The sequence below is a fragment of the Macaca nemestrina genome, chromosome 4 (assembly GCF_043159975.1).
Source record: "Macaca nemestrina isolate mMacNem1 chromosome 4, mMacNem.hap1, whole genome shotgun sequence".
NCBI classification, from domain to species: domain Eukaryota; kingdom Metazoa; phylum Chordata; class Mammalia; order Primates; family Cercopithecidae; genus Macaca; species Macaca nemestrina.
Window position 1 is genome coordinate 57,838,774 of NC_092128.1, and position 27,045 is coordinate 57,865,818.

The window sequence follows — 27,045 nt, forward strand, 5'->3', positions numbered from 1 at the left end:
TATGGTTTATCAAGCCATGTACTATTAACATGTGCATTTCACTATGAGAAATCCTTAGGCTATTCTCTGGAGAAGATGCTGTTTCAGACATTTTAGGTGTCCCATATGGCATGGATAAGGATGTAATTATGAAAAGATGTAGACTATCACGGAAAGATATATCTTCAGGTTATTTTGCCCCAAACTAGCAAATCTAAGGTTTCTTCCAGACCACCAGGACCTGAGAAATAGTTTCTTTTCTGAAAGAGAAATGGAACAACTCTATGAAACAGGCTCTAAATGGGAGGCAGAAAATGAAAGAAAAACGTGTGTTATTCCATGGCTATGATTTCTCTGCTTAACTTTCAGGGTTAAAATATTAGCTAGCTCCATCATCATCCAGTCAAATCTTTACACCAAACCCCTTCCTCCTTCAGAATACCTCTTACCTTAGGTTCTCATCTCCTGAGTAGCCGACTGCCATTATTTCTCTGCTTTAACTTAAGTCTATGCACTTCAGCCATAAAGCGAGACACTAAAATACACTTTGGGATAGGTGAACATTCAGTACAAATCATTCAAAAGGGAACGTCTTACCTATAGGACACACTTATAAATACTATCCTGACCTCTTTCATGGACCACCCCATTCCGGCTTCAACCACTTGCTCTTTACATCCTCCTTGCTAATCAAAGCCTGCATCACAGTGAAATGGAATTTGTTAAGCCGCTTTGCCCTCAATTTGCATGAAATTCCATTTTCCTGACTGCTTTCTTACCCTTTGGAACAACTCCAGCATCACACCTTATTGAGCCCCTTTTCTCATCTGCTATTTGCTCAGCCCCTACTTTGTGCTCCCTTTCCACTCAGCCTAACACGGAGCACAGTGAACTGTCATCACCCATTTTACTTCTCTAGAAAGAGGACAGATTCTGTGTCCCATTCTACTTTGCACTGGAAGTGCCTCCCTCGGGCACAGGTGTGAACACAAGCTGGGAACGCAGGAGGTATTTTTAAATCAGTGATTGTGTCCATTCAAATTTGTCCCAAAGGAGAAAAAAGTGTTTGTGAGGATTTGTGTGTTTGCATGTGCCTAGCTAATTTAAGTATGTTATTTGGAATATATCAGAGACAAACTGTTTTATAAATAACTAAAATAGGTGCTGGCTACAAAAAGAAGTGTTAGAAAAAGCTCTCTATTTGTCTTTTGTGCTTTAAAATGACAATTTTAAATGGTGCTGCTGTAGGGAAACCTGGCTGGGAAATAAATTGTGAAAAGGTATAGGTGGGAAAATAGTTGGTACTTACTGAGGGCATATTATGGGGTGGGATGGTTCTAAGTGTTCTCCAGGTATGAACTCATTTAATAGGATAATCCTGCAGTGTAGACAAGATCACAGCATAGGGTCGCGTGATTGGGCTGCTTGTTCAAAGGCACTCGGCAGAGACTGGGATGGGGCAGAAATCCAGCCCTCAGTGCATCCTGTTCTGTAACCTTGCCTGGGACTCTTTCTTTGCATCAAGATGCCTTTAGGTAGTAAAATTAATGGCTATCTGTCCCGATGATATACTTTTCTCCAATTCACACAAAAGCACAGAATAAGCAAGTGGCATTCCTAGTGGTAGGCTCTATAATTATTCCATTTACAGATGAGGAAACTGAGGCACAATGAAGTCAAGAATTCTGCCAAAGTTTATATAACTAGTAAGGGACAGCGAGGAGATGCAAACCCAGGCTCACGGCTCAGAGTCTGCATACTTACTGTGATATGCTGGTTCTCTGTCACATTTGGAGTGCTTTGCGCATGCTAGTTTACATCCATTAAATTTTACATGTATTAACTAATTTAATCCTCACAATAACCTTAAGGAATCAGCCCCTAAGGATAAACAACTATGCCTCGACCCCTGTAATCCTAAGAGATGCCCCTTTGCGGGCAAGGTTGTCCCTGGTGAAAACAGAGTCAAGGAGACACTTCACTGATCAGAACTAATTGGCTAATTGAAATGCTCCAGACATTTTGCCAAGAAAAAGAGAGTCTAATTAAAACAAAAAACTATCAGTAGTACTGGGAGTTAAACTAGTGGGAGCTGAGAAATGTAAGTCAGAACTGAAATTAATGGATATCTAGAAAGCTCCAATAATATATTAGAGGGTATTATTGGCAGAGTGATATACTAGATAAAACATAGATAAGAAAGAGTTGAATTTGCCAATATAAAATGTATTTTGGTATAAGATAAAAGCAACACCTCATATTAGAAAGGAAAAGGACCGAGATAACTGTGTTGATATTTGAAAAAACAAGTTGAATTCATATATATGTGTGAAATGACTTAGCTACTAGGTTGTTTGCTATAATAATGTTTTTAACAGCAGAACATTAGGAGAAATCTAAATAGACAAAGTATGTGAAAATCTCACAAGGAAAACTGTGTAGCTATTTAAAAACAAAATAAAAAAAAAAGAAAGGTCTATGTCAATTGATGCAAGATATCTTTCTTTTGCCTTTTTATGCACAAAACATATCTCTAGAAGACTATATGAGAAACCAATAAACCTGGATATTTTTGGAGAAATATTCTAGGTAGTGGAGGGACAGAAGTGGATGGAAAACTTTTCACTGCTTATCATTTTGGGCCAGTTAACACATTACCTACTCAAACAACCTGGAAAAACAAAACAAAACAAAACAAACTTTGGTTTGACTTTTACTTAGTGCGACTTTGGGCTAGTTTACTAAATTTGCAGAGACGAATTTTCTTATTTGTAAAATGACAATTATAATTCCTGCCTCACATAGTTTTATCAGGTTTAATTAAGATAATATATGGAAAGATTCTACTACATAACCTGACACACAGTAGAGAAATAATGGTTCTCTCATCCATCACTTTCCTTTCTCAGGGGACACAAACTCCAGTGGCTACTAACTAGTCCAGGCAGATAATATAAATGCATGACATACGTTGGCTGTAGGAGATGAGTGGGTGGTAGGGCGTGTGACAACTTAAGGCATTCAAATTATTCTATGTGTGTATATCAAATATAAATTATACATATGTCTATATATTATATATGTATATAAAGTCTTATGGCTGTCATTCTTGCTTTTACATAGGGATCTTCATGTTATAAAATTATTTTACAACGTCTCTTTCAAGCCACTGAAAAATCATTTCAACTATATTGCACAATTAGAATAAAATATTTTTTAAAATCAGTCTCTTAAGTTATACTTTTCTCTAAGTTATTTAATATAATTGGCTTTGCTTTTTCATAGACAAAAATCATATCCATGGAAATACATAGCTACTGGTTGCCAGACCACAATTGGGAGGTTAAAAGCAAAGGACACCTCTGACATCTTGGCTACTGTTCTTTGTGACAGACGTGATGGATAAGGTGCTGCTGCTTGCAGCTAATAAATCTGACTGAGGTAGGAGTCTGGCAGAGGTGACACAAGTGTAGCCAAGTCAGAAGGTTAATAATAGCAAATTCATATACGGGTGGGCAGGATAATGGTCAACAGTTACGAGAGGAATTTCAGGTACCATGTTCAGATTTAAGGAGGCAATGATTCAACAACATTCCTTGCCTAAACAATTCTTCTGTTTCAAATAAGTCAATGTTAAATAAACAATAAACTAGTGACCAAATTAACATTTGTTCTCAATTATGTGAACTTCATATTCTCAGAAAACAAGTTTAAACACAGTTTATGATATATATCCATTTGACATCTTACACAAATATATATACTCTCTGTAAACTAAGCACATCATTATTAATTTCCATATAAAACTAAATTAAGACTTGCATAGGCAAATGTAACTACTATTCATGAAATAACCTAGAACTAGAAGCATTAGAGATACGGAGCAAATGGGAGGTAAAGCACTGCATCATTTTATTTTTATTTACTTATTCTGTGTGGACACCTTCCTAAACTCCAGAGAGCAGAGAGAGTCTCAAAGACGAGACAAGGTCCTTGGTGCTGTGCCATATGAAATAACCTCCACTTAACGTCTTGTTTCTTTAGTCAAGAAGAATTGAAGAACATGTGCTACACAACTGTACACGAAGTCGCCTAAGTGAAAAGCTATCCTAAATCCATACTAATGAGACCATATTGCTTTTCTCTCTTTGGGATTAGCCCAGGTAAAAAAAAAAAAAAAAAAAAAAAAGACTGGTCATGCCACATGCAAATTTGAAGACTTCTCTTTATAAAATAGTTAATTTTATTTCTCCCAATTATCTTTTTAGAGGCATACTATCTTGAATAGTAGTGTAGGTCTGGAGCCTACTCATTTTGGCTCCTATATGGGGAACCTGCATTATATTAACTTTACCTCTGGGATGAGATTCCTAATGTTCCAATTTAGAATCCTGAGAATACTGGATCTCAGCCCACTCTCAAATACTCCTGATTTTCCTTCCCCTCATCCTTCCGGTAATCATCGCAGCATGGGATAATAAAACAAAAGGAAATCTTTTTATTTTTTTGTGCATGTTTTTCTTCCGTGTCTACCCAGTGCCTAGCATGGTCCTTTAAACCAACGAATGGTCAGCAAATCTCATGCAGAATATATACAATGCAGCTTCCCTAAATGCCGCAGACACAGGCAGTCTTCCTCCTCTGTGTTCCCTAAGCCTGCTGTGGAAATCAGCCCCTGCATTTTCTTTGAAAAACTCCAATCATGCAACTGTCTCATCATCAAGTTGTAAAACCACCTTAAGGATCATTTCTCATTTTTCACACCCAAGTCTCTAGCACGGTGCTTAGCATGACAATGGTGGAGAAATAACTGTTGACCCAAACAGAACTGAACTTAGAGATACTGTCACTCTCTTTGTAAGTAATATGCTACATTTTGTACCTTTTGCTCTGACCACTGTGGAATTTGTCATTTATATCCAGACCACTCATTAACAATGGAAACTAGGTTTAACCAGCACTGTTTAACTTAAAATGAAAATAACAGGAAATTGGGACATAAGTGATAATGACACATTGGTTGGAACATTTTAATATGCAGAAATGCATTGTTTCTCCTTTATTTAGTGGTGGGGATTATGAATGAATGGCTGCAGAAAGATGTTTAAAAGATCTTGTATGTTTTTATTCTTAATGGAGTAAAGCTAATATAATTCACCTTTTCTGTTCACCATTTTCTTCTGATGCAACATAATCAGCTCTGTAGAACATTTTTGGACATGCAGTGATCAAAAAACAACATAAAATTTCCACTTTTAAGATGTTACACAGCATACATGGACTTATAAAGTAATTTGGGCCAGCCAATAAATTATTGCTTCCATAGAAAATAGAGAGAGAAGTGATAATTTATTAATGCGTATGGAAGCAAATTTTGAAATGAAAAGAAAATTCCAATCTATTGGCTGAGCACAATGGGTCTGTTATGTAGACATCATGTGACTAACACGTAAAGTTGTCATTTCAATGAGATAAAATACTTTACAAAAAGGTTAGCTATACTGTCAAGCTCAGGATATGTGAAATTAACAAAAAATATATGTTGATGTGCCTTTGAGGTAAGCCATTCGTGGCAGGAGTAAATTTTAGTGGTTGACCAAAACGACTTCACAAGTTCACACATATCTTGTTCTTGCCTAAGAATGAAACATTCATATTGTTTTATGTATGATTCTCATGGCCAACGTCAGCTCGAGTGCCAATTATATTGTGTTAGAAATGAATATGTTTTAAAAGGTGAATTATGCTGATCAATTGTATTCCATTAAGAAGATCACACATAGGATCACACCACCCGTTGATCTTTTAAAAGAGGAAATGTATCATGCTGTTTCAGTGCTACTATCAAAGACAATTAAAATGGAGTGAGACACAAGAAGAAAACTCTGATGTGAATGGAGCTATCTTTTCTTAGATTTAATTTTCAATGCCTTCTTTCCTAGAATAATTCACTGATCAAAAGTTTCTTTCCCTGTAAAACAGGGATAGCACCGGGCTGTTGTGGAGATTAAAGGAGACAATATATGTAATACTCTTAGCACCCACAAATTACTTGATACATGGTAACCATTAATATTAAATACAGTAACATAAAACTAGTGATGAAGTAGAGAGCAAGAATGTATTCAATCAATTCTGGGGATTTTATTTATGATTAGACATACTTCTATGCATATTTCAAAATATTTTCTTCCATATAGGAGTCTAAAGAAAAACTGTTAAAAGTGAAATGATACAGTTTACTTAATAATAGTAGGAGGAGCTGGGCTTGTGGTTCATGCCTGTAATCCCAGCCCTTTGGGAGGACGAGGTGGTGAATCAATGAGGTCAGGAGCTTGAGTTCAGCCTGATCAGCATAGTGAAACCCCGTCTCTACGAAAAATACAAAAATTAGGCAGGTATGGTGGTGGGCACTTGTAATCCCAGCTACTTAGGAGGCTGAGGTAGGAGAATCACTTGAACTCAGGAGGTGGAGGTTGCAGTGAGCGACATTGCACCACTGCACTCCAGCCTGGGCAACACAGCAAGACTCCATCTCAAAGAAAAAAAAAAAAGTAAGGGGAATTACTTACAGAACAAGTTCACGCAGTCAATAAGTGGCAAGTTTACACAGCCAAAAAATGGCAAAACCAGGATCTGAATCCAAGCAGTGTGGCTCCAGAGCCTATGTTCTTACAGAGTATCTTGTTTCCTCTCTGTAGTCACATGACTGAGAACTCTCTGGATATTATCAAGTGTTTACATTAACTAGGTTTGCAGATGATCATCTCTTATCCTTTTAAATGTTGCATCACCATTTTTGATGCTATTATGAATTTGCTCTCGTGGAAAACTTTATTTTTCCAATCTGTATTAATGTCTTAAAACTGCTATCTCACATTTAGTTTAAAAAATAGTCATTTCTTTGCTGGATATACCAGCACAAAAGGTATACCGTACACAAAAGGAAAATGTCCTTTGAATAGAAGGCAACAATTTTCAAGATGAGACAAATATAGACAATAAATATTATATAACCTAGGAGCACTTGATAACATTTCCTAGATCAAAAAATTTACAATCTATTTTCTCCAAGGCAGTAAAGGAGCCAATTAACATCTTTTTTAATAATAATAAAAAATTTAAGGATTGCACATTGCCCTTGAAGAAAGCTAAGCATTTAATAAGTTGAAGACACTTTTTACCATTCTTTAGGGAATACTGTATTTCTAAGAATGGCAGGTAACATGTGCTCTGAATGATACTAGCAAATGGTAACTGCAATATCATTCCTCTTAATGTGATGTTATAAACCCAGTGGAATGTTGGGAGAGCACTCAAGCATTCCTTTAAGCATGAATTCCTAAGTTGCATAATAATGCTAAGTGCATCATCCTAAACATATGCTGTTGTTTCTGCTTATGATAGCTACAGTGGTACTGATGCTCGACATCTTCTAGGAGAGGAAGCTGGTGAGCATTATAAATCCCAGGGACTCCTGATGGTTGTCTATCCCTGGGCTCTGCTGCATGCCTAGTGGCAAGGTAGTATAGGGGAAAGGTCACCAGCTGAGGAACCACAAGGGAAGGATTCTAGTTGCAGTTCAACCAGCAATTAGTTTGGGGGAAATTATTATACCTCTTGAAGCCTTGATCTCTTGAATGTGAATATTAATTTTTACTGTTTAATAAAGTGCTCATTAAGATAACAATTGACATCTGTGAAAATGCTTTAGAAAAAAATGTTCTGTGAACAACAAATACCCACAGAAGCAACTGAGGCACAAGATCACACAGCCTATAATAGGGACTCAAAGTGTTTCTGGATTGCTACCATCTGATCCCATTACTTAGCTATTTTTCAACTAACCTGCAAGCTTCTTGGCTGAGGCCCAGGACTACATTTTCTATAGCTTAAGACCATCATATGTAGGATAATAAATTGAATCTACAGATTTTTTTGATGGCACACAAGTATTTGCCTCTGTTCTCCTACAACTTTGTAACATTTCTGCCTTTCATCTTCACTATGCTCATCTATTTTTATATTTACATATGACTATACACTTGATTCAGTCATAAAAATCATAAAAATCTTTAGTCATAAAAATCTACCGTTCTCTCCCATCTATAACCTTCCTCCAACTAAATCCACATGTAAAACAAGTTTCTTTCTCTCTCTCTGGTATGATGTACTTCTTCAGTTCTCTAAAATTCAGTGCAAACATCCATCTTCTAAATGAAGTCCTTCCTAATTGATCCGGGTGCATTTACCATGCACTCTTTTTCACCACTCCCAATGATGTACAATACACAGACACACTGACACACATACACACATATTTCTTCCCTTATGAAGTTACACAAGGATGCAGTAGTTTCCTTCCGGAGATCTAAACACAACACTTCTTCAGCCTTCCTCATTCCAAATAAACTCACTAGTAGAAAGCTCTAAGTCAGACACAGACCATAAAAAAAAGCCCAAAAGTGGGAGGGAATAAGCCAGGGAAAAAGGAAAGTGAGGACAAATCTTAAATGAGTTCTCTGGTCAGATACATATAAAAAGTGAACCAGTTATGAAACAGCTACAACCTCCCCCAACTCAATGCTTTGGTTTTTCGTTACCATCTGAGCCCCTGTCATCACCAGGGAACAGTCTCTGGCACATATCAGGTTACACACCCTGCATCCCCACAATAACAACATTAACCAGTGTGTTTTAGGCTTTACAGTTTACAAAGGCTTTCTCAGACACTATCCCATACGATGATATGACTGTAAGATTAAGCCAATGGGAACACTATCTTATTGGAGAAAAAAATTATCACAGATATCTCTTTATTTATATGCAAGGTGGGCTTCCTCTTTACAATTGTGTAAAGGGAACTGTTGGCTTTACAGAATCAGGTATCTGGTAAGCTGCGAGTTGTGTAAAGACAGTGAAAAAGGAATCTATGTAATAGTGCATCAGCTTAGGAGATGGGATTTTCATTTGGCTATGCTCCCCAGAAAACGCACAAGCTGAATTTCAGACTGGATGGAAAAGGTAATTGCAAAACCATGCTGCACAAAGGGTTAATAGGACACAACTCCAGGTACTAGGATTAAAACAAATTAAATATAATAGTGATTGAGGATTGCCAAGCCCTATTGATGGACAAAGCAAAAGGCAGTACACTTTCAAAATTCAGAGTGAGAGCTACACACTTTAAATAAACCTCAAACAAGCTTCCAATTCTATGAAGCAAAATTCTCTGTACAAAATAAAGTTTCCAGTAGAATCTGAATGGCAAATAGACAAACAAGACCAGAAGACTGTCAACTCATACATATACTAATGAAGACATAATCTTCTACCTGTAGAAGTTAATGAAAAATTTCCCACATAAAGGTGAGAAACAAATACAACAGATTTGTTTTTCTAGAAAATATAGTGTATATATTATTAAGATAAATTTAATTTTACATATTAACTTAAAATGTGCTCAAACATAGGGAAGTCAATTCAAAGGAGAATACTCTGATGCTTTTGCTAAAAACTCAAACTATTGGAAAACTATTATTTTTTGTTGTAAAATAAAAAAAAAAAAAGGGAAGTCCACATCATGGTACTTCAAGTTTTATGTTGTTCATCTATCCCTTTCTTGGGTCATAATCTTATGAGGAGTTCCATCAATACTTGGAATTCAAATCCATATTCTATCAATATAGCAAGTTGACGTCTGGACCTTTTTGAACTCCAGACCCGAGGAAGCTCCATGAATGCTACTATCCGAATCTTGTGTGTATGCTTTTTCAATGGCAACAACACAGTTTTAGTAATCGCAGTGGAAAAAATGAAACAATAGCAACAGCTGGCATTGCTCCCAAGAAAAAAAAAATTAAACAGAATGATACATAAATCATGTAGCATCTTGAATACAAACACATAAACCCTGGATTTATGCTGAATACGGAAAGCGAGGTGAAAGAACAGCTGGATAGTACACTATTGTGAGCAGTGAAAGGGGACATCCTTTTACGAAAAGGCAGTTTTAAGAGAACACATTTTATTAAGTATAAGAAATATTTTCCTCCATGAAGGATTTCATAGAGAAAAACACAGAATCAAGATTAGAAGAACATAGATAAGAAAAGAATAATAGTTTAGTAATAGAAAGAACTTGAAAGGAAAGGTAATATAACAAATACAGACCTGGCTAGAGTAGGGGTGGAAGATGGAGTGAACTGAAATTACCTAGAAATAATAATATCACAGAAATACAGCTTAATAGAATAATGAGAAATGGATATAACACTTAAATGTATTCATAATAGCAGACAGAATTAATCAGAGTTGGAAGGAAAAAGAGAGTCATCAGCATCTAGATGGGAAGTCAAGCCACAGGATTGGGAACAATAACGTAGGGACAAGGGTTGAGGAGAAAAGAGAAGGTCACCAAACGAAGCAATCTAGTAGAACTTGAACATTTAGGAATGACTCTAAATCCAACCCATCTTTAAAATTCTGCTCAAATTTCCTCTCTTTCCCCAAGCCTTCTTGGAACACTCCTGGGTTCACAGTCAGTGGTTTTTCATTTCATTCTTGTTTGGTGGATGACTCCTCACACCAGTGTTAAACTCTCCTCTTTATTTTTGAGGAGCTTAATATACTATCTCCCCACTATACTGCTCCTTGAAAACTGGGTTCAGAAGTTGTGTTTATTTGCATGTTTCATGGCAAATAGTTTAATTCTACAAACAGAGAGGTTATCCAACGAGTGTTTGTCATATGGACAACCAGATCCACTTACTTTGTTTGCAGATAAATTGCATTAAAATGAGTAAAATGACTTACGATATCATGTAAGAACTAAGTACTAGAATTGGAAGGAAAAAGCCACTCTTTTTTGTAGCCTTAAACCACTGGGGTGGGAGTGGGAGTAAATCAGCCTCAAAGGAAAAGTTTACGTTAGTTAAACCAATGTGAAGGCAAAGAAAGAATATAAATTAGGGTAACCTGAAAAGATACTGTGGGAGAAATTAAAATATTTCTTAATGAAAACAAATACTGGGAAACCAGGAAAAAATGTCAAGGGCTAATTTTATAGGCCAAATATGGAAAATAATATAATCTCCAAGAATTACAACTTAGTAGTAAGAAGTTCAGGGACAAACACAATCAATACAATTTCACATTGATTTTGCATTGCTGATTTGAAGTAGTGCCTTGGGAATTGTGGTTCTAAATCTATTTGGGTTCTTTACATAGTTTTGGTATCAAAACACAAAACAATGTTTGCTCTTTTTTGTCTGAGGGCAATATTTTTATGCCCAAGGAGTTACCACAGACAGGACATAAAATTTTAGGCTACTGGAAAGATAATTCCTGGTAGATATGGGTCTTTAACAGTAACGTGGATAGCTGTGTGACTGGCATCACTGAATCGATATTATTCCAGACACTTTGAGATGCTTGGTGGTTAGGTCACAATTATGCACGGAATTGTATCATAAGTGCTATTTTTTATTCTCACTAGTAAAAAAAAATGTTTTAAAAATCATCATCAGTCTTGGAATGCACTGTTTTATGATGCATAGCATTTAGGAAACCTTAAAATTACATGTACTGAGAGGGAAATCAGATCGTCTCACTTCAGCAACTGAAATTAAACCCCTCTTCTTTTTTCCAACTAAAAGCCGTAGTTAATGTTCAATTACTTGGCTTTGGGTTGATGATCTGGATCTGTTTCTCCCATTTCTGAGAAAACTTGTCTATAATATTCAGATCAGTGCTTCACCTTTCTGTTTTGCTTTCTGCATTGTTGAGCAAACCTAACCACTGAGGGAAGCTTAATGCCATGCCTGGCAGTGTGATTGACAGAGACTCACATTTAGCTCTTACAGAGATTGTTCCAACATTATGTGGACTATAGTGAGCATCTATTTTTAAAAATTGTGAAGGCATAGAAAACAAAAGAAGCTAATTCTTTTTAAAAATGTTGTAAGAACACAGAATATAATACTTATTTTATAATATCTTTCAGAGAGCTAAATTTACCCTGTAAGTTTAAGAATTATATTAGTCTGTTCTCACACTGCTAATAAAGACAGACCCGAGACTGGGTAATTTATAAAGGAGAGAAGTTTAATTGACTCACAGTTCCACATGGCTGGGGAGGCCTCACAATCATGGCAGAAGATGAAGGAAGAGCAAAGGGGTATCTTACATGGCAGCAGGCAAGTGAGCTCATGCAGAGGAACTCCCATTTATAAAACCATCAGATCTCGTGAGACTTACTCACTACCACAAGAACAATATGGGGGAAACCGCCCCCATGATTTAATTATTTCCACCTGGTCCCACCCTTGACACATGGGGATTACTACAATTCAAGATGAGATTTGGGTGGGGACACAGCCAAACCATATCAAGAATGTAAATTATATGACAATTAAAATAATTACAAATTATACTGATCAGTCTATTTACTGATAAGATGTCCTAGGGAAAACACTGAGAATATTTGAAAAAATTTTCCCTTCTTATAGGTTTTAAATGCAAAGTTTTAAAGGAAATTTTATTTTATTTTTTATTATACTTTAAGTTCTGGGGTACATGTGCAGAACATGCAGGTTTGTTACATAGGTATACACGTGCCATGGTGGTTTGCTGCACCCATCAACCCATCATCTACATTAGGTATTTCTCCTAATGCTATCCCTCCCCTAGCACCCTACCCCCCAGTGGGCCCTGGTGTGTGATGTTCCCCCGCTGTGTCCATGTGTTCTCATAGTTCAGCTTCCCCTTATGAGTGAGAACATGTGGTATTTGGTTTTTTGTTCTTGTGTTAGTTTGCTGAGAGTGATGGTTTCCAGCATCATCCATGCCCCTGCTAAGAACATGAACTCATCTAACGGAAAAATATTTAATCTAGTTTCCCTTAACACGTTTTTAGGCCTGAATGTCTCTAGTTTAGGCATCTTGTGGTATTAAATGGTGGACACAACACTGATATCCATTTTAAACTCAGATGACTTGGATCTAAGTCTCATTTTCTATTTACATTTATTAGATCAGGCCCCTAAAGCCTTTGGACTATAACATAATTATCTGAAAAATGGGAGTTCAAAATCTCTACCTACATCACAAAGTAGATTCAACAGAGAGAATGTTATGTGAGAACATTTTCAAGTTTTAAAGTACTGTTATCAATTGGCACCAGAGGTCATATTTAGACATCTGGTTCCAAACAAGATGGTGTAGACCCAATTTTCCCCATTTCCTCCTCTCCAAATACAGCTAAATATCCTGGAAACAATTTAACAGACATTCACAAAAGACCCTGAAAGATGGAAAGAAGAAGGCAGGAATTAGGAAATGATGCCACAGCAAATGTATAGGACTTTCTTTTCTCTCCCATATATCTCAGATAGCACACTAAGAAGACCTTCAGCCTAGAATGGACAACAGGTGTCAACAAACAACAAAAGCAAGCAAACAAAAGAGAAAAGCCTACTTTCTCTGGCTGAGGGAAAGGAAAGGGGGAGAGTAACTGGGACATGGGGCAGTCTTTTTCCTGACCCATACCTAGCAGCAGTAGTAGGTCCCTTTAACCCGTAAGTGGTGGCATCAGGAGATCCCAGAAAGGGTAACACATCTTGCATCCATAGCGGCAGCTGGAAGCACCTGCACTGGTGAGGTCAGTGAATCCCTGACATCAAACCTGGTTAAATATGGAAAATAATATAATCTCCAAAAATTACAGCTTAGTAGTAAGAAGTTCAGAGACAAACACAATCAATACAATTTCACATTGATTTTGCATTGCTGATTTGAAGTAGCACCTTTGGAATTATGGTTCTAAATCTGTTTGGGTTCTTTACATAGTTTTGGTATCAAAACACAAAATAATGTTTGCTCTTTTTTGTCTGAAGGCAATATTTGTTATCAATTGGTAGCAAAATCCGGTATGGGTGACCCATCCTCTTCCCCATACCTGCCTATATCATGTGGGCAGAGATAACAGGCCAGAGAAAACACTTTCCATCCTACAGATCCAGTGTCTAACATCCCTACTAGTCACAATAGGTGACCTAGAGAAGTGCTTTCTGTAATTTGCAAGTGGCACCAGCAGGAATATATGAAGAGCTCCAAAGTCAGGAGAACTAAGCAGACCAAAATAGCATTGAAGAGCTGTGCAAACTAAATGCATTTGGAACTACAGCCTACGAAACAGGCCAGAACCTACATAACAAACCAAAACACAGACATTCTTGGGTAAAATGATAGATTTTATTTTAAATGTCCATTTAAAAATGGTCTGTATAAAGAATGTCCAGGATAAACATAAATATAAGCCATGAACCAGGACAAACAAGTTGGATGAGAAAAGACAATAAACTAATTCTGATAACCAAGAAAAATGAAATGTCAAATTTATCTGACAAGGATTTTAAAGCAGCCATCATAAAATTGCTTTAACAAGCAATTATGAATTCTCTTGAAACAAAAAATCTCAGTAAAGAAATGGAAGTTATAATAAAGCACTAAATAGAAATTAGAGAATGGAAAAATAAAATAATAGGAATTAAAATCTTGCTGGGTGGGTCAGTAACAGAGTGGATATAACAGGACAGAACAATGAAATTAAGGACAGATCCACAAAGTTTATCCAAAAAATTCAAAAATTTGAAATTGTTTCTATTTCACCAACTTGGAAGCAATGAACCAGTTCCTATAAAACTACAAACTACCAAAACTAACAAGATGAAATGCATAACCTGAATAATCCCATAACCATTAAAGCAATTGAATTTGTAATTAAAATCCTCTTGAAAAAAATCTCCAGGACAGTTGTTTTACTGGAGAATTTTACCAGATATTTAAAGAAAAAATTGACACCAATTTTACACAATCTTTTCCAGAAAATAGAAGAGGAAGGAATGCTTACCTACTCATTTTATGTGGCTTGTATTACTATGATACTGAAACCCAATAAAGACAGTACAAAAAAAATTACAGACCAGTATTTCTCATGAACACAGACACAAAAATCCTCAATGAAATATTATCAAGTTAAATAAAACAGTATATAAAAATAATTATTCACCATGTCCAAGTTGGACTTATCCCAGGTATGCAAGGTTTATTTAATATTTAAAAATCACTCAGTGTAACCTACCATGTCAACAGTTTAAACAAGAAATATCTTATGATTAGATCAATTGAAAATAGTGTAGATGCAGAAATTACAAGAAATCTACCAAAAAAGTTCCTACAAATAAATGATTTCAGCAAGTACTTGAGATCTATGACCAACACATGAAAATCAATCTCATGTATATATTCTAACAACAAACATACAGAGACTGAAATTAAAAACACAATACCCATTTACATTGTTCAAAGAAAATGGAACACTTAGGTATACACTAAACAAAACGTGCAAAATACTTTTGCTGAAATTACAAAATGCTGATGAAAGAACTCAAAGAAGGCTTAAATAAATGGAAGGGCTTATCACGTTCATGGATTGGAATACTCAACACAGTAAAGATATATATTATTGTCAACTTAATCTGGAGGTTTAATACAATTCCTATCAGAATCCCAACAAGGTTTTTGTAGTTCTAGAAAAGCTTATTCTAAATATTATATAAAAAGGCAAAAGACCTAAAATATCTAAGACAATTTTGATAAGAGTAAAGTAGGAAATATCACTGTATTAATCTGTTCCCACGCTGCTATAAAGAACTTTCTGAGACTGAGTAATTCATAAAGAAAAGCAGTTTAATTGACTCACAGTTCTACATGGCTGAGGAGGCTTCAGGAACCTTATATTCATGGCAGAAGGGGAAGCAGGCATATCTTACATGGCGATAGGTGAGAGAGAGGGTGTGTGTGAGTGCAGGAAAAACTACCATTTATAAAACCATTAGATCTTGTGAGAATTCACTCACTATCATGAGAACAGCATGGGGCAAACTGCCCCATAATACAATCACTTCCCTCTCTTGACACATGGGGATTACAGGTCCCTCCCTCGACACATGGGTATTGCAACTCAAGGTGAGATTTGGGTGCGGACACAGAGCCAAACCATATCAATCACTCTACCTCAATATTAAGGTTTACTATATAGCTGCAAGAATCAAGACAGTGTAGTACAAGTGAAGGAATAAACCCATAGATGAACAGAATCCAACAGTTTATGACAAAGGTGCACACACAATTCCATCGAAGAAGAATAGCCTTTTCATCAAATGGTGCTGGAACAGTTGGACATCCATAGGAAAAAAAAATAGAGAACCTTACCCTAACTCTTACACATTAAACAAAAATTAACTCAAAGTACACCACTGACTTAAACATAAAAAGTAAAACTATACAATATTTAGAAAAAGTATGAAAAATAATTTTGGACCTGGGGCTAGATTGAAGAGTTCTAAGACTTACTACCAAAAGTCTGATTCATAAAAGGAAAAATGATCACCTGGATTTATCAAGGTTAAAAATATTTATCCATAAAAGATCCTGTTAAGGGGATGGAAAGACAAATTGCAGACTTGGAGAAAATGTTCATAAGCAACACATCTGTAAAGATATGTAAAGGAACTTGTATACATAAAGAACTTTCAAAACTGAGTTTAAAAAGCAAACAACTGGCAAAAGACATGATCAGATTTGCCACTAATTAGGATATAGATATGACAAATAATTATATAAAAAGATGTGCAGTATCATTAGCAATTAGGGAAATGCAAATTAAAACAAAAAAGCAGTATCACTATACACCTGTCAGAATGGCTAAAATTTAAAAAATACTCATAACCTCAAATGCTGGCAAGGATGCAGAGAAATTGGATCACTTGTTCACTGCTGGTAGGAATGTAAAAGAGCATACCCATTCTAGAAAACAGTTTGGCAGTTTGTCCCAAAACTGAAATGCACTTAGTATATAATCCAGCAACTGCACTCTCGGGTACTTAGAGAAGTGAAAACCTATGTTCACACAAAAATCTGTATACAAACGTTCCCAGCAGCTTTATTCATTCATATTAGCCAAAAACTGGATAAACCCACAAGTCTTTCAATGGGTACCCTAAAACAGACTGTGGTACATCCATGCCATAGCCTACTGGCATAGTATACTGCAATAAAAAGTAGCAAACTATTGATACACACACTAGAATGTATTTCAATAGAATTATTTTGAGTAGAAAAGTCAATCTCAAAAGTTTACACACATTATGATTCCATTTGTAGAATATTTTTGAAACAAAGTTACTGAAATGAAGAACAGATCAGTAGCTGTCAAGGGTTAGGGATTGGTTAAGGGGAGGAGATAAGCATGGCTATGAAGGGGTAGCATAAGGGAGCCCTGTGGTGATGAAACGGTTCTGAATTTCGACTGCGGTCATATTTATGTATAACTACACATGTGATATCATCACATGAAACTACACACACATACACACACACACACACACACATACACACACACAGACGAGTACCTGGCAAAACATGAAGTAAGCTCTGTAGATTGTACTACTACCAATTTTCTGGTTTTGATATTGTACTGGATTTATATAAGTTAACATTGGGGGAGGCTAGTGAGGGGCGTCTAAGACCTTCCTGTAAATTCCTTAGTAACTTCCTGGGAATTTATAATTATTTCAAAATTTAAAACGGTTTTAAAAAGTCATATTTGAAAAATTTTGAAATCATTCTGCTACTATGCAAACCCGATTTGATGATGTCATTATTATTTTAAAAGTTGTATGCATTGAGGAGTAACGACAAGATATAATTCATTGCTCTACATGCGAGTAACTTGAGCAATTAAGAAACAAAGTAGGACAGAATTTTGTAATCCTTACCTAGGCACTACTTTATAGCCACATGAAATATTAACAGGTAGAAGGGGAAAATACATAAATCATTGGTGCAGGAAGGATATTCAAAATACTTAATAACTTTTATGGTCTGGACATAAACCAATCAATAACAGATTCTGGGGCCAACGAGAACAGATGCCAGTCACAATCCAAAATTTGGTACTGGTGCACAACAGTGGAATATCCATCCTACCTGATTTATTTTCGATAAATTGTACTATTTCCTCCACAAAAGATTCATAGTCCTAAAATGTTGGTATTTCTGAGTACTTCTGACCTGAAAAGACTGGAAAGGGCACTATATTATTGGATGAAGCATACCTCAAAATGTTGCTAAAGCACATCACGACTAATACCAGTCAGCTACAAAAGAATTGCTTCTATTAGGATATTTGAAATTTCTTCCTTTTTCACAAACATATAAAATATCAGTACAAAAACAAAATCGCATTCAAGTTAATTTATTATATTTCAAGATAGGTGTTCAATATTTGCATATAAATAGTTTTTACAGTTTTGAACTTTTAGTACTTGAATAGTTAATACTGTTAGAATCTTTTTATGAGTTCTTCCTTGAGGAAAGATTCCAAGGTGCTTTGCGAACATAATCTTAGCAGGTTTATCAGATTAGAAAGATAAATACTGAAAGGTAAAATTAATTTGGTCATACTTAATTTTCTTGAGAAATTAGGATCACTAATTATCAAAACAAATTTAATGAGAAGGCCAAAGCCCCTATTTAAGGGAAGATAAACAATGTAATTTAGAAACAGAATCTGAAATATGAACATAAAAGTATGAACGTTTTAATCAGTGTGTCAGTTTTATAAAACTCATTTAAGAAATGAATTGAAACTAATTAGTGTTTTCTACTATTTTAGAAAGGCAACTTCCTTCTGCTGAAAAACATCCTGTTTAATAAGTATTATAAAGCATGGCATATGCTGTCTTTGTTCATGCACATTGTGGACACTTTTTTAAAAAGATAGATTAATTAATTAGTTCAAAGCATTAGTTAATTCCAATTGAAATGCACTACTCATGCAGGTAAATGGGTTAAGATTATGTAATTTTTTTTCCTGTAGTAACATAAGAAAACTCACTTAAAATTCATACGTATTGAATATAGAAACAAAGTCACCCAGTTCATGCAGATGTAATTATAACTTCATGAACATTTAGAGACAGCTTAACAGGTTGAAGGGGGGAAGGCACCCAGTGTATTACTATCAGGTTGGAATTACCTAGATGGATAATTTTAGCCTATATGGATTTGTTCATTTCCATTTTGCCAGGACATTCTACAGTAATTCAAAGCTGTTAAGGTAGGATAACTATTCAGAATTTTTTCCCAGTTATCTTCTGTAAGGCTCATTTGCTGGCTCAGAGTATTATCTGAAGGAAAGAAAATGATCAGTTATTTAGAATTGATGGTGCTACAATCATGGTGCTTCCAACATGTGAAGGTAAATCTGCATGAAAGAAGTAAAACTCCCATTTTACAGGTAAGAAAATCTAGGCTCCCAGAGATTAAGTACCTTGCCCAAGAACCCACAGATTTGGGTTTGGAACAGTTTTTCCTGACTCCAAATCTTAAACAATTTCTTCTCCTGTACATTATAGTGTGATCCTAGTGGGTTTAATAACATTTCAACTTTCAGAAAAGAATGGTCCTACAAGGCTTACTTCACTTTTGAAATGGATTCTAATCCAGCAACGCTCATGGGATGTCAGCACAGAAATGCTTGTGATTGAAAATGTCTCAGAAGGATCCCATATTACTGACTCTGAGGGTAGAAATATGATGGGGCTTTACACACACTTTAACCAATCTTGCATCCAAGTTATTCAGTGGTTAACTGCTATTTCTGTGGCATTTTAAAAAAGACTATATTGGCTTGCTAAACAGCACTCCTCCAAATACTAATATTAGAATCCAGTAGTAGGTGGAGACGTTTTTTCTGCCATGTAGACTGCTGCTAAAACTCCAAAAGTGTACAGAGCTATGACAAATGCACAGAACATAATGACTTCAGTATTTCCAACCCTATTGTGAGAGAAGGAAGTATGTTTTCACATTTAGTAGCAGTATTATCCTTTAAGTAAAAAGGCAAAATGATTGCTTTACTGTCAGCAGACTAAGTGCTTGTTTAATATATATTTGTTCTGAGCCATCCATGTCCTGTTTCTCCTTAATACCAATGAGAACACTTTTGTTAGTTTTTTCTCTAGTTAGCATCCCCTCTCATCTCTCTTTTACTTTTCTTCCTCTTATATTAATTGGACTAGGAATTAACTTTACTCATTTATGTAAACAGATCTGAAGATGCAAACATTTCCAGATACATATCTACATACACTACATACCTCTATACATTCATACATACTGAACACACATATATGACAAAATAATATATAATCTTCAGTTATTAAAATGTAAATTAGGATAACAGTAAAGATTTTATGACATCCAGCCCAGTATCATCCAAAATGTACAATTTTAAAATTACTGCACTAAAATTTCTGCTACCAGATAGGATGGAGTGAGTAGCTTATTAGACATGAGAAAACAGAAAGTCTAGATAAAATGTAAAAAAAATAAGCAGCTGAAAGAAATTAGAAACTAGCTGAAGCAACATGATTCTCAAAAGGGAACCCTGGAGAGGTGAAGGAAGAATTTGCAGCTGCTTTTTGTTGAATCTGGGCTCTTAGAACAGTATAGACTCGGCCTGGGGAAAACGCCGCTGCTGGACATTAAAGAAACCAGAAGAGCGAGGACTCTTGAGGCACTGGAGTGACAAATATAGATGTGAGAGATTTCAAACAGTCAGTCAGTTATCTCCTGACATTTGTCAGTTTTGGAGCTGTAGGATCTAGAAGCAAAAGAGTTACGCTAAATCCCCTGAAAAACACCTCAGATTTTTGGGAGACTGGCAATCCTGAGAAAAAAAATATTTAAAAATATTGGTGTTCAAGACCTGCCAAGAGTAGAGTCCCACACAAACATGGTAGATTACAGTTTGTCCTGTGGATCAAATTCAGCCCGCCCCAATTTTTGTGTGGCCCATGGGCTAAGAATAGTTTACACATTTTCGAATAGTTGAGGAAAAATCAAAAGAAGAATAATATTTTGTTATGTGAAAGTATATAAAACTCGCCCTGGCCCAAGATGGCAGACGAGGCCACCTGACGTGTTCTGTCTGAGATTCTGGCACTGAAGACTAATGCAGGACCCCAAGATTGGGAGTTGTGGGTGCAGCGACTGAAGAAGGAGTATCAGTCCCTTATCTGGTATGTGGAGAACAACAAGAACGCCAACAATGATGGTTCCAACTGGAGTCCAACAAGGTAGCGACTCGGTGGTTTGGAAAGTGTTGGTATATCCATGACCTCCTGAAATGTGATTTTGACAACGAGTTTGAAATTCTTATCACATATCTTACTACTGCCCCAGAAACTGCAGTCCCCGAGCTGGATGGAAAGACAGCAAAGATGTACAGAGGTGGCAAAATATGCCTGATGGATCATTTCAAATCTTTGTGGGCCAGGAACATACCCAAATTTGAACTAGCCCATCCCATGGCTCTGGGGCTGGGTCCACGGCTGGCAGTGGAAATCCCTGTTCTGATTCAGAAGGGGGTATTCCAGCACAAAGAGAAATGCAACCAATGAAGGACCAAGCCACTGAGGCAGGGCAGAGGGACTTTTGATAGGCTTCGGTCCTGTTTTCCTGTGTATCACACTTAACTCATCTAACTGCTTCCTGGGACACCCTCCACCTCTAGTTGTCACTAAGTAGCTGCAGCAGGAGGAGGGGCGGAAAAAAAGCCAACACACCAAGCAGTATTGCTACTGGGTTTCTAAGGCTGCACAGGGAAGCGAAAGACTGGTCTTTGGAAAATCAAGAGGCAATTTTTATCCTCCCCGCAAGTGGAACAATATGCGGTCCTGGAGGCATGGGGGTAACTGGAATAGAGTACATAGTCTTTCTGGTTTCAGGAGACAACCCATCAATAAAAGCTGCTTCCTCTGCTTAAAAAAAAATAAAAAAAGAAAGAAAAATAATAAGAAAGTACAAAGAAAGTATCCAGAACTCAAATTTTGATGTCCATACATAAATCCTTATCAGAACACATGCATGACCTTTATATATTGACATATGCTGCTTTTGTACAATGAGTGCAAAGAAACTGAATGACCTGCAAAACCTAAAGTCTTTATTACCTGGCCCTTGACAGAAAATGTTTGCCAACCTGCACTAGGCTGTTAGTTGAAAACTCTGGTGGCCAAACACTCAAAGTACAGCGCAAACTCAACCCAACCTCACGCTGGCTCAGTTCTGGTTTGGATTAGGGTAATTAGCTTTCACTCTATCTGCCTAGCAGAGGAACAGCAAATCTTTGCTGGAAAAAGATATCATCATTGGAGCCTCTACATTTTTTAATACACATTTTATATATATTCCTGCATTCAGAAAATTACTGTATTAACTTTTCTCTGAGCTGAAGTGTGATACATATGAAGAATCATGACTTAGCTGGCAAGTTCAATAGCAATCCATTAACATCTAGTGTTGTTATTAAGTAATACTAATCTATGTCATTTAAAGAAAAGTAAAACATAGGTAACAATGTTACCTAAAAGCACTTTTCTTGGCAAGAAAACTTAAAATAGGTGTCCAGAATAATAACATTCTAACAAAGTAGATGTTAGTTTCCACTGTAAAAATGGTCCAATAATATAAAGACTAGAGTCTGTGAATTATTTATTTTGTAGTAAATGAAAACAAACAGCAGTTGACCAAGTTACAAATCATCCCGATCTATAAACTAAATTCTAGAACTTGTTTCTCAATGACATTTGGTTCAGAGGACACCAGCATCATATTGTAGGCATCTACCATGTTGTGAAGTCTGATAAGCACAGATGTGGGAAAAACAATGCTGAAATGTTATGATTATGCAATATGTCATGCTTGCATCTCTCTCAGGATTTTAAAATTTGATTTTAGTAGCTTTTTATAATAAAAAGCACAACTCAAAGGTGCAAGACAGCTGAGAAGTTCAATATGTCACAGAACTGCAAAATTGTTAAATTCACTTTAATTAGGATTTACTAAGGTTTTACAACTGTGGCATAAGTAAATCATAACTCTCAGAACAGGTTACGTTAATTTTCAGACTATCACATTTTGTAACACATGTTTCATTAGTGTCAATGAAATATAATCCAATCATGCTTACAAGTTCAGGTCATACAATAATTGTATGGGATTCAACTGCATACAGTTGTACTATTATACAGAAAGGTACAGATGTGGTTATGAATACAAAATTAAATATAAACTAAAACTGGATATTTGTACATTTATATATGTTCATATAAATTACAATCTCTAATTTTTAATTTAACTCAGTCCCTAGCCTGTGAACAGTTACCTTATAATATAGGAATGCACAATGTCATGTGGATAGTATCTGAGAAAGTCAGAATTATGCTTGAAAAGAAAGGCATTTTAGAATTAGACACTTTTTTAAAAGTTAACTTTTTAAAAACTTTGTTTAAAGTTCAAATATTCTCTGCTGTTTTCTTCACCTTTAAGAGCTCCTCAATGACAGAAACCTCTGAACAGAGCTCTAATAATTTAATCACATAAAGAATGTGAATGTGGTCATATAATAAATCATTAGAGAGTATGCTATTGATCATCTTAAACTATATGTGCTCCTTTAAACTCAATATTTAAAAAAAATTACAAGTATCATCAGTAACAGACTTCACCCATATAATTTATGAATTTAAAAAACAAGGTTTACATTTATCTAGTCCTCAAAATTATTTTTAAAAAATTCTTCACATGCATGAAAACAGTCTATTTTAAAGCAGGTCAATATTAGAACATTGAGAACTGGAAAATACTAAGGCTAACCTAAGACATTCAGGCAACTGGTTATTTTATTTAAATGCTTGATTCAAGGAAAGCATTTCTTTATATTACTGAGTCCTTAATAATTGCTAGAATGCTATGCCTTTGAAAACAAACTCAAATATTATAGTGCCACAAACTGTTTCTCTTATGCATCATATCTGACCCCAATTAAAAGATCAGCGTCCTCAGAGCGACATATTGCTAACAAAAAGTCCTTAGTAGGTAGTGGAAAGTCAGGCCAGGAGTCAGACAGAACCAACAGAGATGACAGAGATGTGATATTCAGCACAGTCTCCTCGGAGAGAAAAAGCAAAACCACATGGCCCTGCTGAAATGCCGAGTTAATTCTCTCTCTTCTCTGAGCATTAAACATTACATCGTTAAAATTGTTTCAGCTAGATGACTGCCTCTTCAGGTGAGACTCTCGCTGAAGAAACACAAACATTCTCAAATCACATTGCTGAACACCATAAAAACTTCATAACCTACCATTTTCTTTGCACTCTTCTGGAGGTTTAGCCTTTTTCGCAAGTCGTGGATCCAGCCATGATGTTGTCTTTGTGTTATGGCTGAAAAGAAAAGAGATCACTCTGAACAGACACATACTAAAAGGAATCAAGTTTATTCCTTAAGAAAAAAAAAAAGCAGGGTTAGTCCAACAAAATTGCAATCGATACACTTAATTTGCTTACTGGTTCTAAGTAGCCCTGAAGGAGGTGTAAGAGTAATTGTGCAAGGCAGCTGTAAATTTGGCAACCTCAGCTCCCTGTCCTCAAAGCAGCTATTTTTATTAAAATCAACTAGAATGTTGCCAAGTTAACCTCATTGAAAATGCAGAACTCATCCAGAGCAAAAGGAATTTATTACAAATACAGGATTCTCCAGTTGGAAGAGCACAGTCCACGGGCTCTGATAATGTTTCCTGAGTTTTGCAAAAGAATTATTTTCATCTTAAACCTACCCTTTTCATAAACAGTTGTTTTGTTACCCTTTAACTACAGAGCTGGCAGAGGCAGCACAAAAGTGATGCAGATTATAGCATGTTCTTGGGATTCCTGCATTTTCTCAATAAGTGATTAATAGCAATTTTATTAACTCACATTAAACTATCTTTCATCCAAATACTTTCAACCCAGCTCAGAAGGTAGGGGACAAGACTGCCTGCATTCTAATGTTTCTGAAATGGAATTTCCAGAAATTAATGATAAAATAATATTTTTGAAAAAATGTTTTCTTGTAAGACTTTTGCCAGAAGTTTAAAAAGTAAAGGAGAGATATTCTTAGCGTTTCTTAAAGTGGTTGTGAAATAACCTGCATTGGAATTACCTGGTGGACAATGCATATTAACAATGCATATTCTGGGTCCACAAAGAACTATCAAATACAAATCTTTGAGATGGGGCTACACAATCTCCATCACTGGCAAGCACTCCCAGTACTTCTTACGCACATTACAATTCAAGAACCACTCATGGCTCGTAATTGCTCATCAGGGCCAAAATATTTACTGTGTACAGCTGTCTCAAGGGATCTCATCTACCAATGGACAAATTATCAAGAATGCAACATTTGTGAGGGCCTTGGGAAAAGAATGAGCAAAGGCACAGGTGTGGGAACATGTGAGGTGTTTCCAGGGAACAGTCAGAAGGCCAATGAATGAAACATGAAAGGAATAGAAGAGAAGATGGAAATAGAAATCAGAGCCAGGTAATAGACATACTTTAGCACAGTTGTAAGGAGGTCAAAATGGTAATGATGATACAAATTTCACATGTATTCTCTTTATTTAATGAAATTTAACTATATGTTGCTAATCATAACCACAAATGTTAGCTAGATAATCTGATAAACCAGTCTGTACTTGCAATGAAGGTCAGAAAATTCACCCAAGCACTATATTTAATCACAAATATGTAAAAACCAAGTTCCTTCTTAATGGAGGAACTTTCAAGGCAGGAAGGAGGGAGGTTGGAGTCAAGATGGGTAGCAGAAAGCTATTCTGAGGTGTTAAATCACTCTTCAAATAGCATTTTCTGAATGATCATCGATCCCATCTGTGTAGGTATAGAGCCATCTATGATTTGAGAATTCTGACACAAAGACCCTTGGGTCATGAAGTTTCTGCTGCTGAAGAAGATGCCATTTTATTTCTGACTTCCACATGGGATAAAGACAAAGTATTCTCCATCACATTCTTAACATTTAAGAGCTCTTCGATGATAAATGCCTCTCAACGGGCTCTAATAAGTTGATCAGATAAAAGCTGTGAATTTGATCAAATAATAAATCATTGGGAGAGCATGCCAGCTTTTATTTTTCCTCAATTTGACCCTTGTAAAGTCTGGTGGTGCTTCATTATCAAGTTTTAGAAGGATATAAAGTATTGCAGGCACTTTCATCTGGTTCTGGCCTTCGTTTGTATGTCAACATAATCCAGCATTTTCTTCTGAACTAAAGACTTGAAGCTTAAGGATGCAGGTTCTGACTATTCCTAATGTGAGGATAGGGGCACTGGGTTCAGTGTTTGATGCTCTCATTTTTTAAAAAATCACTTAAAAAATGTTCTTTGTAGACATGCCTCAGTCCAAATTGTGTGTGTGTGTGTGTATGTCTATGTTTCTATGAGGTGGGGAGAAATCTTGGGAAGTAAGCAGGAAAATACATTTCTCTTCTTTTTGTCCTCACCTGCTTCTTCCAAATCCTTTCCCCTTTTTGGAGAAAAGTCATTTCTAGGCTCCTTAGACATATTCACAAAAGCAAACACATCCTTGGGTAAGTATTAAGGGAACATTACTAAGCCACTGCAGAGAGTCCAATTACCATTTCTACTGCACACCACCATGGGTCTCAAATACTGGCTAATTTAGTAGAGAACTGTGAATTTTCCAGCTTTCCTGAGTTTATATAAAGCATTTCATTACAGGCTGATTTTTTTTAGGTTGAACTAGCATTAACGGTATGTCACTTTAATACATTTTGACAGATTGAGTCTCTTATAGTTAACACCATTTTTAGCTGATCTTCAGAAACGATTCTGAAAGCAATGTGGGTAGTAGTTACCTCCAGTAATTGTCTTAAACATCACATGAAGATCCAGCACAGTATTTTTCAACAGTGGTTCTCATCAGCCTTGTAATTTGCAGGCTCCTCCAAGATTCCTTGCAAATAGGATATTTTTAATGCATTGGGAGACAACTGACCAACCAGCTCTTCCACTTCCCTTAAATTACATATTTTAAACCTTAATAATTCCATTTCCAAACAGAATTAAATGTCGGG

General features: G+C 36.0%; 1 protein-coding gene and 1 pseudogene across 19 annotated transcripts in view; one reads left to right on the top strand and one right to left on the bottom strand.

The window, feature by feature from the left end:
• The window catches only part of LOC105475378 (membrane associated guanylate kinase, WW and PDZ domain containing 2), a 1,478,421-nt gene that overhangs the window by 461,312 nt on the left and 990,064 nt on the right, over nt 1–27,045 (bottom strand). For all 19 annotated transcript variants that reach the window (XM_011730573.3, XM_011730572.3, XM_071093993.1 and 16 more), the window contains one exon: nt 24,256–24,335. In XM_011730573.3, the coding sequence (XP_011728875.2) occupies nt 24,256–24,335 (80 nt within the window). The remainder of the gene's footprint in view (nt 1–24,255; nt 24,336–27,045) is intronic.
• Nucleotides 21,007–21,509, top strand: LOC139362476 (ubiquitin-fold modifier-conjugating enzyme 1 pseudogene; annotated as a pseudogene).